At 39.5% G+C, this 16,500-nt stretch overlaps 1 protein-coding gene across 2 annotated transcripts in view; it reads left to right on the top strand.

Annotated features, from left to right (window-relative positions):
* Positions 1-7,446, top strand: part of LOC144647371 (HBS1-like protein) — a 46,249-nt gene extending 38,803 nt beyond the window's left edge. For both annotated transcript variants that reach the window (XM_078507174.1, XM_078507173.1), the window contains exons 18-21: positions 3,819-3,927; positions 4,179-4,279; positions 6,126-6,270; positions 7,095-7,446. In XM_078507174.1, coding sequence (XP_078363300.1) covers positions 3,819-3,927; positions 4,179-4,279; positions 6,126-6,270; positions 7,095-7,103 — 364 coding nt within the window. In that variant the 3' untranslated portion in view covers positions 7,104-7,446. The remainder of the gene's footprint in view (positions 1-3,818; positions 3,928-4,178; positions 4,280-6,125; positions 6,271-7,094) is intronic.
* The last annotated feature ends 9,054 nt before the right edge of the window (positions 7,447-16,500 follow it).

The raw sequence follows: 16,500 nt of genomic DNA, 5'->3' as shown, positions 1-16,500 counted from the left end.
ATATCATCCTTCCTTCTAAAACAAAAACCACTCTACCGCCATTTTTCAAAACTACCCTTCCTCCCCTCTACCTCTTTAACTGGCCCCTCCCACTTTCCACTTCTTCCATTTTTCTCTACTTTCTCTCCATCACTCATACCCGCCCTCCCCATCAGATCTATCACATTAAAAAAACAACTCTCATAACTGAATTCAACTCACTCGCAACCTCCCCCTCCCCAGCTTTCGGATCCCTCATCAATGAACAACATTCACTTGATGGTACAAACTTCCTATAGGCTCTGCTCACACCTCCTTTCTCCCCCCCTCTCCGCGTTCCCTTCGCCTCTGGGGGGCGCCCTCTGGGTGCGCGCCGGGTGGTGTGTGGTGCTCCCCCCCCCCCCCCCGCGGCGCGTCGTTCCCCACTCAGTCTCGCACCTGGTCTGGGCTCTGGGCGGCGTCCCGTTTCCTGCGCGTCATGCCGCTTGACGTGCACGCTCTATCTTGTGGGGCCCCTGTGCGTGACAGCGATCGGCGCCGGGCGCTTTTCCCCTCCGCTCATCTCTTGGCCTCTTCTTTTCCTCTGGCGCCGCCGTGGGGGGGCGCTCGCCGGGCCTTGTGCGCGCGGGGTGGACCCGAGGTGGTCGCGCGGGGCGTCGTTTGGCCTCTTCTCTTGTCTTGGCTTCCTCGGCCGTCGGCTCCTTAGGTCTTCACTTTCTGTTCCCCGGTGGGGGCTCCGAGTTACGCGTTGTTGCACGTTCGCCCTTCTCCTAGACTTGTCTCCGGTGTGGGGACCCTCTGGGTGCTCCGTTAGGTCTTGGTGTCGTTGGGGGCTGTGTCGCTTCCTGCCTAGATCATCGACGTGGGGACATATGTGCTTTACATCGGGACCTAATAGGGCTTTTGGGGTCCCTCTCTGGTGCTTGTCGTTGAGGCGGGCTTTGGGTTACAAAGCTGTGGTCGCTGCTTGACGTGGGCGTTCATTTGTAGCATTACATTACCCGCTTACACCTAGTATTTAGGCTTTGATGGGTTTACCACTTGCTTAGTTCCGTTTGGGTTACAACTATGTTCTCTGGCATTGTGGGTTAGAAGTACACCAGGGGGGGGGGGGGGCACTTCCCATACATTCTCTTATATGATCTGGCGTGCTCTCACACTTGCAAGCTCTCGGGGCGGTAGTCAGCGGATGTCTCTGGCGCATGGCAGCTCCTTTCTTGTGACTTGCCAAAACAATAAAACATGGGCCAGTGAGAGAGTTCGATTTTTTATATATGTAGTAAAGACTTTCTATTTTTTTCAACGAAATTTCTCCGGAGGTTTGGTGTCTTTGTGTTTGTATGAAATAAACCATCACGGGAATGGTATGAAAACGTGGCGATCGAATATTCCCGCGCTGGTCGGAGCTATTGTTCTTGCTCTATTGTTTCGAGGTTGTTTGTTGACTTGGTCTTTCTTGTTTTACTTCATTTCATCCCCATGTGGGCCAGTTGAAAATCGTGGTACAAACATTTGCATTTCAGCACTGAAAGTAGCACGGCATCACAAAATTCTGCGTTCTTACCCTTGCTGACCTTTCTGTGGTACGGTTCATTTAGCGAGACTTTTTTTGTTCGGAATTAAATAATAAACAGCATTTTCACTCTTGCTAACTCGTCGATCCATTCAACATTGAAGTGACGCGCGTATACAAACAAGATCTTGTGACACAATCTTTCTAGGTTTCTTTTAAAAAACGTTATTTGCCGGCCTAGGTCGGTCCTTATAGCGAAAAACTGTCTTATATACAAAATCGTAGTATGCGCTCGTTCTTCTTTAAATCTCAGCTGCAAGGAAGTTAAAAGAGGCTCTGCTCGCAGGGTAACGTATATCTTGACATAGGTTTGTAATATCTTAAAAGTTAGTTTGGCCTGTGGAAATTAAGTGCCCTATACTAAAACTGAGCTACGAAGGGCATTTTGGCAAATCGCACCATTTTTAGGAGACCGAGCGTATACTTCGATTTTGTATTCACGTTATAAGACATAATTTATCGTATGCCATAACAAATTAAAAAGATGTACTGTTTTTTCTGGAGTGTCAAAGTTGTGTTAACTGGGACAGCGCAGAGATCGTAGCCAGGGAAAGAGGGTTGAAACAAAGAAAGATCCTTGGAGGAATTGAGACGCTACGGTAGAAACATCGCGGAATGAGAGTAATTAACAATTGTGACCACGTTGAAACATGGAAAACCAATCCTTAACACCTTTTTGATTTTGAAAAAGACCATAATAGACAATGAGTCATCGCAAAAGTAAAAGGTACCTGATGGTCTTAGATTGCATTTCAAGCGCATTTTGACAAATCGTGTAATGATCACGAGATATCTTAGTGTGCGGTCACCAAGCTAAACAACTTAACGATCCGCCATATTGATAATGACAATTTACATCAAACCTGAGGAAGACAAGTGAAACAAGTCGAATTGGAAACGTCGAGTTTTAATTTTTAACCTCAGAAAATCCCGAAAACAGTTCATAATTTTCATTTGTTATGGCAGACAGTGACTCTCAATATAGTTTTTACAAATCGTGTAATATATAAATCATTGCCCATCAAAATCAAACAAAATGTCATGGTTAACTACACAATTTAATTAATGAATCAAGGATTGTTGCTAAAGCCCACTCAGCGTTCATCATGTTCCATTAAAGGATCAATTTAGATTGCCTTTTAAAACTAAAAATAACCAGAAGTAAACCACCAAGGTCATGCTTTTGAAAGCTAGACATCCGCAATTCAACCGAAAGTCCAATATTTTGTGAAACAAGGCCTCAAGCATACCCAGTTAAACAATTTTACAGAAGATGATATTCTATTTAGAAAGCCCTGTTTTATCGATTCCCAATAATCTGCAATAAGTGAATTGCGAATAAGGCCTCTAGCGTGACCAATCTTTGAACAGAAGGACTGATAGGCCTGTGTTCATCTATATTCCAGCTTTGGTCAGCCGCAGGAGGAGTGAACAATGCTTAAAAACTCTCACTCCTTTTGATTTGTACAATAATACATCTTAAGCTCCACAATTGTTTCTGGTCTTCTAATAATCCTTAATCATTTGTCATTACTTTCCATGGTGTAAACCTCTTTACATCATGTAAGACATTTTTTTCTTGCTCACTCTTTTCACATGTTTCATTCAGCTTACAAAAACAATGAACAATGCACAAAACAGTTTGCCGCCCTTTCGTACAATCGCTTCTTATAGGCTAAATGAAATGTCGAGATCATTTTTTACATGAAAAAAATCTGAAGTAATCCAGTGTTTTGAAAAAATTATACCACAAGTAACTCTCAATGTAACTGTAAGTGTTTTTGCATAAATACTCACTCAAGGGCAACCTCCCCCTCCCCAGTGCTTTCGGAGTTTCCCGTACACACAGTCATACGTACGTTGAGACGGACAGTGATGTGACCAACCAAAAAAGTTTTCAGCTTGATGGGTTTACTAAACGTTCCTAGGTGTAGGGCTCTGCTCACACCTGCCTTTGGAGCGAGCAGAAGCTCTGCTTTTAACTGTGATTTTGTTCAAAAAGTTGGATCTAGTTAAACAGTTAAATTGGATTTTATTTTTCAATGAAATATAAACTTTTTTCATAGCCATTGCATCAAAGCCAAAAAAAGTTATCAGGTGTGCTTGGAAGAACTACAGAGCCATCTTAAAATCCCCTTCAAATTTTCCATACACGTGAAGATATTCGTGAACATTTTGCTTTAATTTATCATATAGAAAGAGTTACTAGTTCTTAGCTCAGAATAGAGAGTAAGTAATTAAATGTCATTTGTTTCTTTATTTTCAGAGTTGGAAGTGTTTTATGCACGCCCAGTTCGCCAATCAAGTGCACGACTAAGTTTAAAGCTCGCATTTTAGTTTTTAACATTCATGTTCCCATCACAAAAGGATTTATGGTAAATATTAACTGTCATGATAAAGTCACATTGGGTTCATTTCAGGGTATTTCAATTGTGTAGTTTTCTTAAAGAATGCTCCTGACATCCTCTCTTTGATGAATGCCAGTTGAGTAAAGCTGCCTCCAAACTGCTTATGTACCTAGCTGCACGAGCTAGGGTTTGCCTCTCTGATCAGGTTCTGACTTACTGCATATATCAATAAATTGATCTTTTCATTCACTCATCCTCAACAATTTTTCTGTTTGCAGGTATTGTTTCACTATAAAACATTAAATGAGCCCGCTACTGTCAAGAAGCTTTGTAGTGTTTTACACAAGAGCACAGGAGAAGTTCTGCAAAAGAACCCCAGGTACATGTAACAAAATAATTTTCTTGGACTCATCCTTTAAGTGCCTATGAAGGTAGAATTTAGTTCACACAATTGCTGTTTCTGATGATAAAACTGGATGATGAATTATAAATTAATAAAACTTTGTTCATTAGAGGATGACCAAATGTTGTATGTCAAGTAAGGCCCATGCAAAGATCTACTTCACTGCCTGAAAACCTTAGATGAAGCGGATGTAAAACCTTTCGAGATAGTAGTTCCAGAAGAGGAATTTGCCTAAAACTTTCGGCGGAAAGCAAAATTGCGTGGGCAAAAAATGGACCAAAAAAGCAGATTCGTTAGGCTATCTACAGACATAATATGCAAGTTGTGGACAATGTCGTCCCAGTAATAACAACATCAGAAGCAACATCACTTGAGCGAAAGCAAAGATTGATGATTTCATAAAACAATAATTCCATTCGCCATACGAGATTGGTTATAGCCAACTCGGCCCTTCGCGCCTCGTTGGCTATCCACCACCTCGTATTCAACGCGGGCTCATGGAAAAATTGGTAATTACCCGGTACTTACCTTATTCTTACTAATTTTCGCGAGTACTAATTTTCGCAATTTCAAAATAATCGCGAAATTTAGTACGCGCGAAAAAAAATTGCGCGAAATTTAAACACGCGAAAATTAATCCCATATCATATATCAAAACAATAAAAATTTAAAATGTTTGAAACTTTAACTATCTACCTTTAAATATTTTCTTCTTGTTTTTGACAAGCACCCTTTCTCTGATTACTGTTTCGAGCTTGTATATTGGTTCAAAACCTCTTTAGTACAGTCAGTAAAGTGCCAATAAAGTTTCCGTTTGCAGGTTTTTTGTAGTTACATTGTGCCAGACCTTTGTGAATTCCAGTGGTTCCTTAGTCTTTAAAGACTGAACCAAAAAAACTGACAAAATCGCGAAATTTATTACGCTTTTTTCTAATTCGCGAAAATTAATACTCGCGAAATTCAGCTCTCGAATTTTCGCGAAATTAAGTACGCGCGAAAATTAGTAAGGATAAGGTAATAGTCTAGGTAGTGTCTCAATATTGGTGCCCTACATGCAAATAATTATGAACATTTCCTTAAATAACTGGCATGACACCCTTTTAAGAAAGTCAGTGAGCACGGGTGTAAAGGCTTGAAGCACAAAAACTGTTACAGGAATTCAGCCGGGAAACTCTAAAGTAAGTAAGCGACCTGGAATTAAAACTTGATAAAGTTCATATACGGACCTCATATCTTCTTCATTAAGCTGGACGTTTAAACACTTTAATGTCAGCTAATACAATTTAAAGGAACGCTATCTATGGTTGGCAATTCACGGCAGGATCACAATGCAAAAAGGGGCAAAACTCAAAAATCATACCCTGTACCGTGGAACATACCTGCAAAGCTCACATATGGGAGTACCCTCTGGGGCAGGAATGCTTTATTTTTTCAAATTATGTCTTTAAACCTAGGCTGTACGCTAAGTTTTTTGAAGCCCTAGCTCCCACACTAACTGTTTCTAATTAACAATTAGACTACGAGCCCGAGTTTTCTATGAGCAAATAGTCGACGAGGCGCAGCCGAGTTGACTATCGCTCATAGAAAACGAGAGCGAGTAGTCTAATTGTTTTAGTAGAAACTCTAAAGGATTGCAGTCCAAAACCTAGAATTTTGTGCACTTTGAAGACAAAAATCAAGGAAAATTACCGCTTAAAGAGCTACTCGCGCGCGCGACTGTTTTCTATCGGCGAATAGAAAACAGTGGGAGAACCAATCAGATTCGCGGATTTCCAATAGAACACAGCTGAGTTTCTACTAATGATAATTATTTCTTAATCAGATGTTTAACAAAGAATTCGAATGCTGAGGTGGTAATTCATACCTACAAACCGGTTTGTGTTGAACTGTATAAAGACTATAAAGAACTTGGAAGATTTATGCTGCGCTATAGCAGTGAGACAATTGCCGCCGGAATTGTAACAGAGGTGAGTTATGATATGTTAGTGGCAGTGCTCATAACCCCCCCCCCCCCCCCCGGGCTTGGGACCAGGCTTTAGAGGAGTTACTTATCAGAACAAACGATTTTATAAGTTTGTCGATCAATGACTCGAAATTCTGCTTTACCCCCCCAACTGGCAGAAACATGCTTTCAAAACGACACCAAAATATAGCACAGCTCAGAAGCATTTAGGCAAAATAAGCCCCTGGATATCTAGTTCAACCTTTCTCCTGTCTGTCGAGTAAGTATGGTGAAATTCAGACAGAGATTTGGCTTCGAATTGATGCAAAATGTGAAGGCTGTCATTTAAGTTTCAGCCCTTGCCATAAACTAAGAGTTAAGAGCGGTTCTGAAAATTTCTCGGTTTCAGACGTCTTTCCGGCTTACCGCGTATAATTTATTCGGTTCCAAACAAACAACTAGCAGACCGCGTATAAAGAACTCAAAATGGCCGCTTCGAAATAAAGGACGCTGCAACGACTCCTATCTGATGTGAGGGCCCCCTGTGTACGTGACAGCGAAAACAATCGGGCAGCTTAAATATTGCAATTGATGGGTGTTTTTAAAATAGAACAATTATTCCACTCCCTCTTGTTGGATATGAAATAGTTATAGCTACCACCTCATATCCAACGCGCGCTCATGGAATAATTGCTCATTTTCCAGATCCTTTGTTCCCCTTGAGTTGACTTCTGGTACAGGATACCTAATAAAGGCTCTTCTCATTTACTGCCTTGCAGTAAGTGAATCTGTACCCCTTTGCTCTGGTGTGAACGCCAACTTATTGATTTTTCATTGTTTTTTCCTCAGATTTTATAATAACAGGGAATCAAGAACAACCTCAGTGAGTTGGTACAAGTTGCGAGATGTAAAGTTGAGAGTGGTTCAGACGTCGATTTCGAAGAGTACTGACTAATAAAAGGCAGCTTTCATGCTTTTTGTTGCAATCTTCAAAGAAGTCGCAATATTTAAAGAAATTGCAATACGAGATAGAGAGAAAAATAAAAAGTCAAAAATTAATTATATGCTTGCAAATAAGATTTTCATGCCTACTATGGTTGTGCGTATTCAAACAGTTTTTTTTAAAGCACCCCGGCGGAGGTGGACACCCAAGAGATGGTCAATTTTAAGTGAGCATTAATAAATGCCCCCCAAGACAGTTGTTGTTTGCGTATTTCTTGTGGTTTGCAGGGCGAATTTGTCAGACAAGTTTTTTTTTCGATTTTTGAGATTAGGCCTCCACTTTTAAGACACTGATCTTATCAGCTTTGTCATATTCTGACGAGCTACATTCCCTTCACCACTCGATAAAACTTGTTCTGTGGTATTTTGTGGCAAAAAAGCCAGTACAGGAAAAAATTCTCTAATCTTGACAGGTCTTGCACTATATGTCTTGATTTGGGGATTTGGGGGCTACTGGGTACGCGTTAGAAATGCGCTGGGTACGCTCTAAGTACGCCCCAACATGTCTCTTTCAAATGCCTAAATAAGAAAGTATCATTTGTAAAGCATTTCAACAATTCTACAAACCGCTTACAAGCCTAGTGTTTTAAGGGCTTTGTATGGGGTTACCCACCATCAATGAGGTGCTTAGAAATCCGTTTAGGTCTTGGTTAGGAATTCGTTTATGTATGGGTTATAAAGCTGTTAGATATCGCTTCCAAATGCCTAGATAAAAGCATCGACGATGGGTTACAAGTATCATATGTAAAGCTTTACAAAAATTCTACAAACCGAGGACAAACCTAGTATTTTAAGGGCTTTTTATGGGGTTACCCATCATCAATGAGGTGCTTAGAAATCCGTTGAGGGTTGGGTTAGAAATGCGTTTATGTTTGGGTTACAAAGCTGTTAAGATGTCGCTAAATAAGAGCATTGACGATGGGTTACAAGTATCATTTGTAAAGCATTACAAACATTCTACAAACCGCTTACAAACCTAGTATTTTAAAAGGCTTTGTATGGGTTTACCCACCAATAATGAGTTGCTTAGATATCCGTTTATTTGTGGGTTACAAAGCTATAAGCTCTCCTCTGAAGCATTGATGGTTTGTTAGAAGTAATATACCAAACCAGGGGGGGGGGGGGGAAGCAACTTCCCATACATTCTCTTATGAAATCTGAGCGATGCTCTCACAACTTGCAAAGCAATCATCGGGGCGGTAGTCAGCGGATGTCTCTAAGGCGCATGAGCAGCTCCTTTCTTTGTGAACTTGCCAAAACAATAACAACATGGGACCAGTGAGAGAGTTCGATTTTTTTATATATGTAGTAATAAAAAAGACTTTCTAAGTGTTGTCTTTAAAGCAGCGAAAATTTCTCCGGAAAGGTTTTTGGTGTCAATATGTGGTGTTTGTTATGAAATAAAACCATCACGGGAATGGTAATGAAAACGTGGCGATCGAATATTCCCGCGCTGGTCGGAGCTATTGTTCTTGCTCTATTGTTTCGAGGTTGTTTGTTGACTTGGTCTTTCTTTGTTTTACTTCATTTACAATCCCCATGTGGGCCAGTTGAAAATCGTGGTACAAACATTTGCATTTCAGCACTGAAAAGTAGCACGGCATCACAAAATTCTGCGTTCTTAAGGTCGCGCGGGACCCTTGCTCATTAATAAATTCATTAGGCAAATTTCTTGACGGAGTGCTATCTTGCAAAGCTTTAATTCACTACATTTTGAACATCGATTCCTCTAAAATTTAACGAGGATATTCGGGGATGATGGAATTACATCACGATTGTCCTTTTACTGAGATATGACCGTTGTCTCTGATGTTACAAGCCCTTAAATGTTTAACTGCAGATAATGCGATTTTGTGTCCAAGTTTTCAGCTAGAACATCGCACCAAATTAAATGATTATATAGCTTAGTGGTAAATCATAACCTCTTTTGTGCTATGGCTAGAACGAAATTTTCGATTTCAAAAACTGCTACAAATTAATGGCTTCTAAGACAGCAAAAATGTGAAATCTAAACTTTGAAACGTGCTATCTTCATTTTGAGAAGGAAATTTAAAAATTCGCTCTAGTCATAGCACAATAGAGTTCACCAAGTTTATGTTCCTCGCGAAACAACTCTTGAAATTCTATATCGGCGGAGAAAACTTGGACACAAAATTGCAGGTTTTGAGGCTTCCGAAGACCTTCCGAGTCAATGTTTACAACAACGTGTGATATATTCAAAGCTGTGAATCTAATTATGATAATTCCCTATGTTCCAGCGCACGTGCACAAAGCTGAGAACAATTACTAGTAATTACTTGTACAAAAGAGTTTAAAAACAAACATTCTCATGAATATTTCATTTGTTGTCGGCTTCAGTCGTCCGGCAGTTCGTGCATACTCTTTAAATAAATACATACTAATGATTGCAAGGGTCCTGCGCGACCTTAAAACTACACGACGATGACGAAATTTCGGATAAACACGCTGCTTTTAGATTTTTAGTTAAGAGAATTGAACCCCTTTATAATAAGTGATTCCACGGCATAGCAGCTTCCATTTCGCGGGAAAAGATTGCCTGTTGCATCATCGTCCAAAAACCGCTGACTACATCGTGAATTGATCGCTTTGCAAGTTGTGAGAGCATCGCTACTCGGTCCCAGACCTCGTTTCTTTCCCCCCCTGTACCAAACACTCAGGATATTCAAACACCGAGAAAAGAGTTGAAAATTCGACGCGCAGCGGAGTATTTTTGACGGCATTCTAGGTGTTTGGATAGCCGATGAAACACTATCTCGAGTGTTTGATATATCTTCTCAATCGAAACAAAAACTAAGGAGTAAACGGAGAAATAAAATCGTAAAAATCTATGCTAATTAAGACCGGGTATCCAAACCTCCTTCACGGTTATCATTTTCTTTGTTTTGACTTGATGAATTATTAATGAGTTTGAGAAGTATCATTTGTAATTCATTACAAAAAATTGAAAACTTCAATCAACCGCTTACAACCTCCCTAGAGTACATTAAAAATAAAAGCGCCGATTGATGTTCGAATCAGAATTTGGTTTCTGATACTTCCCAATTTAAATAAAAGAGGAGGCGAGAAATTAAATCTGCTATTACCATTTGTTGCATCTAATATTAAGCCTGAAGGTGTACATCCTGCATGCTGAAGTTTGAAAAGGTCTCAGAGAACGTTTTGCACGAGCGATCACAAAAGAAAATCAGTGCATGGCGGATCTAGGGAGGGGCCCGGGCCGCCACCTTATTTTTATGCCAAATAGAGGACCGAGAAAATTATTTTTGATAGCGGGCCCCTCTCTTATTGCAGAGTCTGAATGATCGGGGGCCACTTATCTGAAGGTCTGGTTACGCTACTGTGAATTGTCGATAAATAAATTTCATGCCGTCAGAAATTTGGTCAAATTTATACCTTTTTTAACGGCAAAGTCATTTTTAAGATTTTCGTGGAACTTTGATTCAATTTCCAGTCTTCTGTGTTTGTAAACAGCATGAAACTGGACGGTTTACAGATCTTAACGGAAAGTTTATCACCAGTTCAACTTCATGATCGCTCGTACGGATTTTGAAATTACTCGCACGATTACAGCATGTGGCCCTAAATCCGGACAGCCCTTTTATTGCCCTATTTGGCAATAATAAATAATAATAATAATATAATAATAAATAATAATAATAATAATAATAAAATTATATTATATAATATTATATTATTATTATTATTATTTTTATTATTATTATTATTATTATTATTATTATTATTTTATTATTATTATTATTATTATTATTATTATTATATTTATAATAATAAATAATAATAATAATATTTTTATTTCCCTATTTGGCACTTTCGGTTCATCGTGCATTTTTCCGATAGGAAACAAAGTTTTAATAAAATCTAACCTTTCCAAAGATTGCTTGATCCGTTTGCTGTCTTAACCTCGCTCGAAGGCTTTCTTGACGACGGTGAAGTCGAGAGTTTCAAGTCGACGTGAAGGTAGGTGAAGTTTGTTTTCGCGATGTTTATTTGTTCATGGCGCCTCAAACTAACTGGTTTCCTATATATCTGAACTGAGCGCGCTGAAAGAGGTTATTTTTGATAGAAATGATGTACAGGAAATACTCTTTCGACTATTGCAAAAAATTTGATTGACCGCTTGAGTTTCCGTCCAAATTAATGAATGAAAATTTCGAAGTAATTTTCCTGACTAGGTCCGTGGTCCGGACACTGACGGCAACCATTTATAACTTGTGAAGGTGGCAAGCTAAATGATACTGAAAGAAAAGGAGTCTGACAAAAGTTACACCTTTCGTTTGAGTTCTAAGGCATAATAAACTTCACTTTACAACAATAAAACTAGTTGTACCTATCGGTAAGTGCCAACGAGCGAAATACTCATGTTTGTTCATAAGAACAGATATTGAATGGTTTTTGATAGAACTATATTTGAAATGACCAAAATATGGTAAATTGTATTTTAGGTAATATGCAAAAAAAGTGCTATTCATAAGTGACACAGGCTTGATATCCTGCGTAGCAGGCGCCGTAGTTTCCAGCGCGCGTGTTCTCGCGATCGCGCACTCTTTTAAACACACTAAAAAACGTACACAGATGTCTGCTACGCAGGCTACGGGTTTGACAGATTGATAACTCTTGACAAATCTTTAAATTCTGTTCAACGTTAAATTGTCACAAAATGTAGGCAATAATTAATTAATAAATGAGGTTTAATCACTGTTTTTTAAATACAACACGCGATGGTTAAAATGTTTCCGTCCACAAAAGGGATAGTTGCATTTCAAGAACTTCTTATAAATCAAATCCCAAAATCAAAACTGCTAAGATGCTTTTTTAAAAATAATTTTCAGTAATCAGAGACAGTAATGCACGGGTCAGATTTCAGTCTCGCATGCGAAGTGTCATGTTCAGTTACGCAAAACTTGAAAAATTTGAACAGAAAACAAAACTTGAACGGTCAAGGATTATTTGGAGACAAAATTTTTATTAAGTTAACATTACATTTGCCGTTAGAAGCAAAAAACTTTTGACTTTCTTGTGTGTATGACATGCAGTAATTTTAGTGAGCGTCGCTTTGTATTGATGTTATTCCTACGCGGAGCGAAAATGCGTGCCAAATAAAATATAAACGGTATTTGATTTGGAATAAATCATCGGTCAAACAATTACTATAAACACAATCAACACTAAAAGGAAGCATTTACCCGACTTCAGCATTCTCATAAGTCAAGAAAACTCTATTTGAAGTCAACAGTCCGCTTTTGATTTTTATGTCTCTCTTCGATCGTAAATCAAAGCACTCCAAAGTCGAAAGATTATTTCATCGCTTTGAAGACCTTGATGTTCATTTTTTCGGCGGTCGAATATTCTGTAGGGTATTCTCTTTCTATTTATAATTACCTAAAGGTGTATTTATCGGTAAAGGGATGAATGACCACATTGAAAATTTTAACAGCGAGCCGCGTCGACGCCATTTTGGTCATTTGCTCTCTAGCAAGGAGTGAGAGACTGGGAACCAGTTTGGAAGAACAATACAACCCAAATATGGGGTTTACTTACACCCAAATATGGTCAAAAAAAAAAAGTCCCTTACGCAGAACTTAAGATTTTCTCTGCCTATACACTCATACGCACACGGCTCTATGATTCTGCCGCCTCGACAGCCTCGCCTCTTGGCTCGGCTGTCTCGTTGGCAATTAGAACGAGGAGTTTTAATTCAAACTTTGGAATTGCAAATCACGCTTATCAGGCTATAAATAATTAAGGCTGGTTCTCATATGATCGCCCCGATCGTCTCTGTCGTCTCTGTCGCTTGCAAAGTCTGAGGTGATTGGAGCAAGCAAACTTTTTGAAGCGACAGAGACGATCGGGGCGATTATATGAGAACCAGCCTTAAGCGCTATAGTTTATATTCACTGTATTTTGTTGATGAGACGAAATAAAGCTCTCTTATCTAAAATTGTTATTTCATTTTTCAGAATTTTACTAAAACATATGAAAAATGTGCAAGAAGCTTCTTTAGATTGGATTTTGTACAATTGTTGCGAAATCATAGGATTACGTGCAATCCGGACCAAGTTCGACCAAGGGCCGTCAAACCAAACCACCGTTTTCGATATTACAGGGTATTCGAGTATTAAAGCACAGAAGCTGTTGTATTTTTACGTGTTAGCTGGATGTTACAGTAACTTACAGGACAAATTTCAGCTCACTGCTGAGAAATACACGTTCGCGTCTTTTTCGTCCGGACCAAGGGTGCATACTGTACTTCCGGAATTGTACGACACGAAGTCTAATTACTATTAAGTTTCGTCCTGTTAACATTTTGTTCCTTTACAGGTCGTGCGTAAAGAAACTGAACGTCTCAAGAATGAAATAAACTCAACGCCGCCGCAGAAATCGCACAATGCAAAATGCTACAGCGCGAAAGCGAATGCCGAGGCTCATCTGACGATGGAGTAGGCACTTGACGAGGGCTTGTCTTACATTTATCAACAGCTAAATATCACTGAAGAACACAAAAGTTAAACTGCATGCCTTCAATTATTTGCGCACGCTTCGAGGACAGAAAAACAAAAAAATCTCGATGATTTGGTAAGTGCAGAATGCAATATGGAACAATTGAAAGTATGATGTTTTATATATGTTCGTGTTTATTTGCTTTATTTTACTTTCGGAAAAACTGTTCACAGGCTACTTGTATTCTTTCCCAGGTGTTCCTTACGCTAATCTTTGCAAACGTAACACGACACTTTTGTTCGTTTGTAACAAAATACTTTTGTCTTCCTTGAAAATGCGATAACATGAAACTTTTGTTTTTTGTTTGTTTTACGGCGGCATCGATGACATTTGTTCAATTTAATTAAGTTCAGGTTCAGACTGCACGAAAGACGATTCTCAAAAACTAAAGAAAGAAATCTAATCAAAAAACATATTTTCGACAGGTTTTTTAAAACGCAGTACAGCTAGGATATTTGTTTCCTGGTTATCAGGTGTTCACGCCGAAAACCTCGGTGCAAGTTTTTGCATACCTAATTACGAAAACGCTTTGAAAGTCTTAAAATCTAATTTAATTAATTTGCGGTTTTTACTTGGCGCCAAGAAGTCTGCAGGAAGCCTACCCAAAACACGCAATACAAGCGATGTTCATGATGCGCATGCGTTTTGGTGTAAATTACGTTGAGTAGTACCACAAGGAGAGCAAAGGTTTTACTGAAAGAAATATATACCTTTGAGATCCTCATATAAAAGTAACGAAGATGTTCTCCACGTTTTACTTGGGGGGTATGGTCAGGTGCTCCCCCCCCCCCCAACCCCCCTCCACAGGAATAATTAATTAAATGAGTTAGCGCACTAGCGGGTTAGCGGACGACAGCCCCAACAAACCATCACAATAGTGCATTCTGCACTAAAAAGGCCGCTAAGTTAAGTGTTGATTACTCCACTACTTCTGGTCTTAGGTTATCCCATTTGTAAAAATGTCCCCAATCGGTCTTTTCTAATAACCCGCTTAGTTTCATGGCCTCAAAGCTTGTAATTTTATTACTGCAGTGAAGCTCATATAAGCCTTCTCGATGGGGTTATGCCATAACTGTAAAAAGCGAAAATCGAGGCCCAACCAGCCAAAAATAAAACTGGACACGCACGTTGTTGTATGCAAATTTTGTAGTGCATAATATTCCTTGAAACAACAGACCTTTCACGCATTTCACTTCAATGCGTTAAGGTGGACATTTTTATACAGTTCTTGTATTTTTGTCCACCCTACCCTCGACTCGGCGCCATTGTTCGTTGGAATGCGGGAAAGGTCTATTAAATTACAGGAAGTCTATTAAAAATTTAAATACAGGAAGAATAGAAAAAAATAGAAAAGCCAACATAGAAAATATTTCTTTTAGTTTTCAGTTTAGTAAGCCGTAACCACTACGTATACCCGTTGTTGTGTCGGATCATAAGTGTAATTGGCGTTGAAGTGTAACTGTAACCTGCACTAGCCTTTTGTTTAACTGTTATCCACCTGCACTGCTTTGGAAGTAATTAGTGTTGTAAACGTTCTTGTTCTTGACGATATTACCTAATCCTTCTAATCCTGTTATTTCGCCTAATAGAACTGCACTGTAAAACATTATTTGGCTACAGATTAAAGTCTACGTTGAACCCAAGTTCTGTCTACTGTTCTAGTCGTCTCCGTAGATTTTGTCTGCTGTAACAGATCCCGGCCGGGTTCCCCCAGAATTGGAGTTCTTCCTCAGGTTTTGTAAAAGGCTTCCCTAGGCCACAAAACCTGTTATTACATATTCATGTCATAGACGTTTTGTAAGCTTGTTAAGAAGTTAAATTTTACATATGAAAGCATAGAAAGTGACTTTGGTCAAAAGTAACCGACGAAACCTTTAACTTTTGAATGAATTTTTGCAGTCTCAGAATATTCCGTGAGGTTTCATTAACGTTTTTGTCGCGAAAATGGTTGAGCATGTCGTAGCCAGAAGTCGTTTCATGTTTGTTGAACTGAAATACACAGATACAGAACTAAAACATTTGAGTGGCAAGAACGGTGGGAAATAGAAAGGAGGAGGGGGGGGGGGGGATAAATAAAGTAAGCCATTTTCCTATGTTTTTGAAGCGGAGGAAAAAGGAGGAAACGGCCTATTCGCTTTCATCTGAGCTCTCGGTTATCGATGCGATGCGATAAGTTCCATTCATCTGTCTGAAGGCCCCAGGGGGGGTACTTCGGCTTGTAAATGACGGGGATGATCGAATGGAGGCAAAATTCAGGACCCAAAAAATCATAAAGTCTTCCGACATTACCCAAAAAAATCCCTGAACCAAAAATAACCCCCCAAAAAATCCCTTCTCAGGCTTGTCAAATTACCCCTAAATTGCCAGGAGGTGCAATAAAATAACACAAAGAACGCTCGTTTTGTTTATTCATCGCCAAGGCTACGCCAAGGCACATAGTTCGTTTTTAATACCCAAAGAAATTCCCTATCTAAATCAAGATACAAAAAAATACTTGCCAAATTTTCCAACCCAAAAAAATCCCGGAATCGAAAATTTCAACCCCAAAAAAATCCTTCGATCATCCCCGTCATTAACAAGCCGGAGTACCCCCTCTGGGCTGAAGGCCCGGCCAAACGCACGCAACATTTCAACACAACATGACCCAACAATGTTGGGATATGTTGCGTGCGTTTGGCCTTTATTCTTTGCATGGCTCATGCCTACTTTTGAA

Source organism: Oculina patagonica, chromosome 3, assembly GCF_052425735.1.
Source record: "Oculina patagonica isolate OP01 chromosome 3, crgOcupat, whole genome shotgun sequence".
Lineage (NCBI taxonomy): Eukaryota > Metazoa > Cnidaria > Anthozoa > Scleractinia > Oculinidae > Oculina > Oculina patagonica.
Note: the sequence above shows the minus strand (reverse complement) of the source record. Positions and strands in the feature narration are given on the sequence as shown.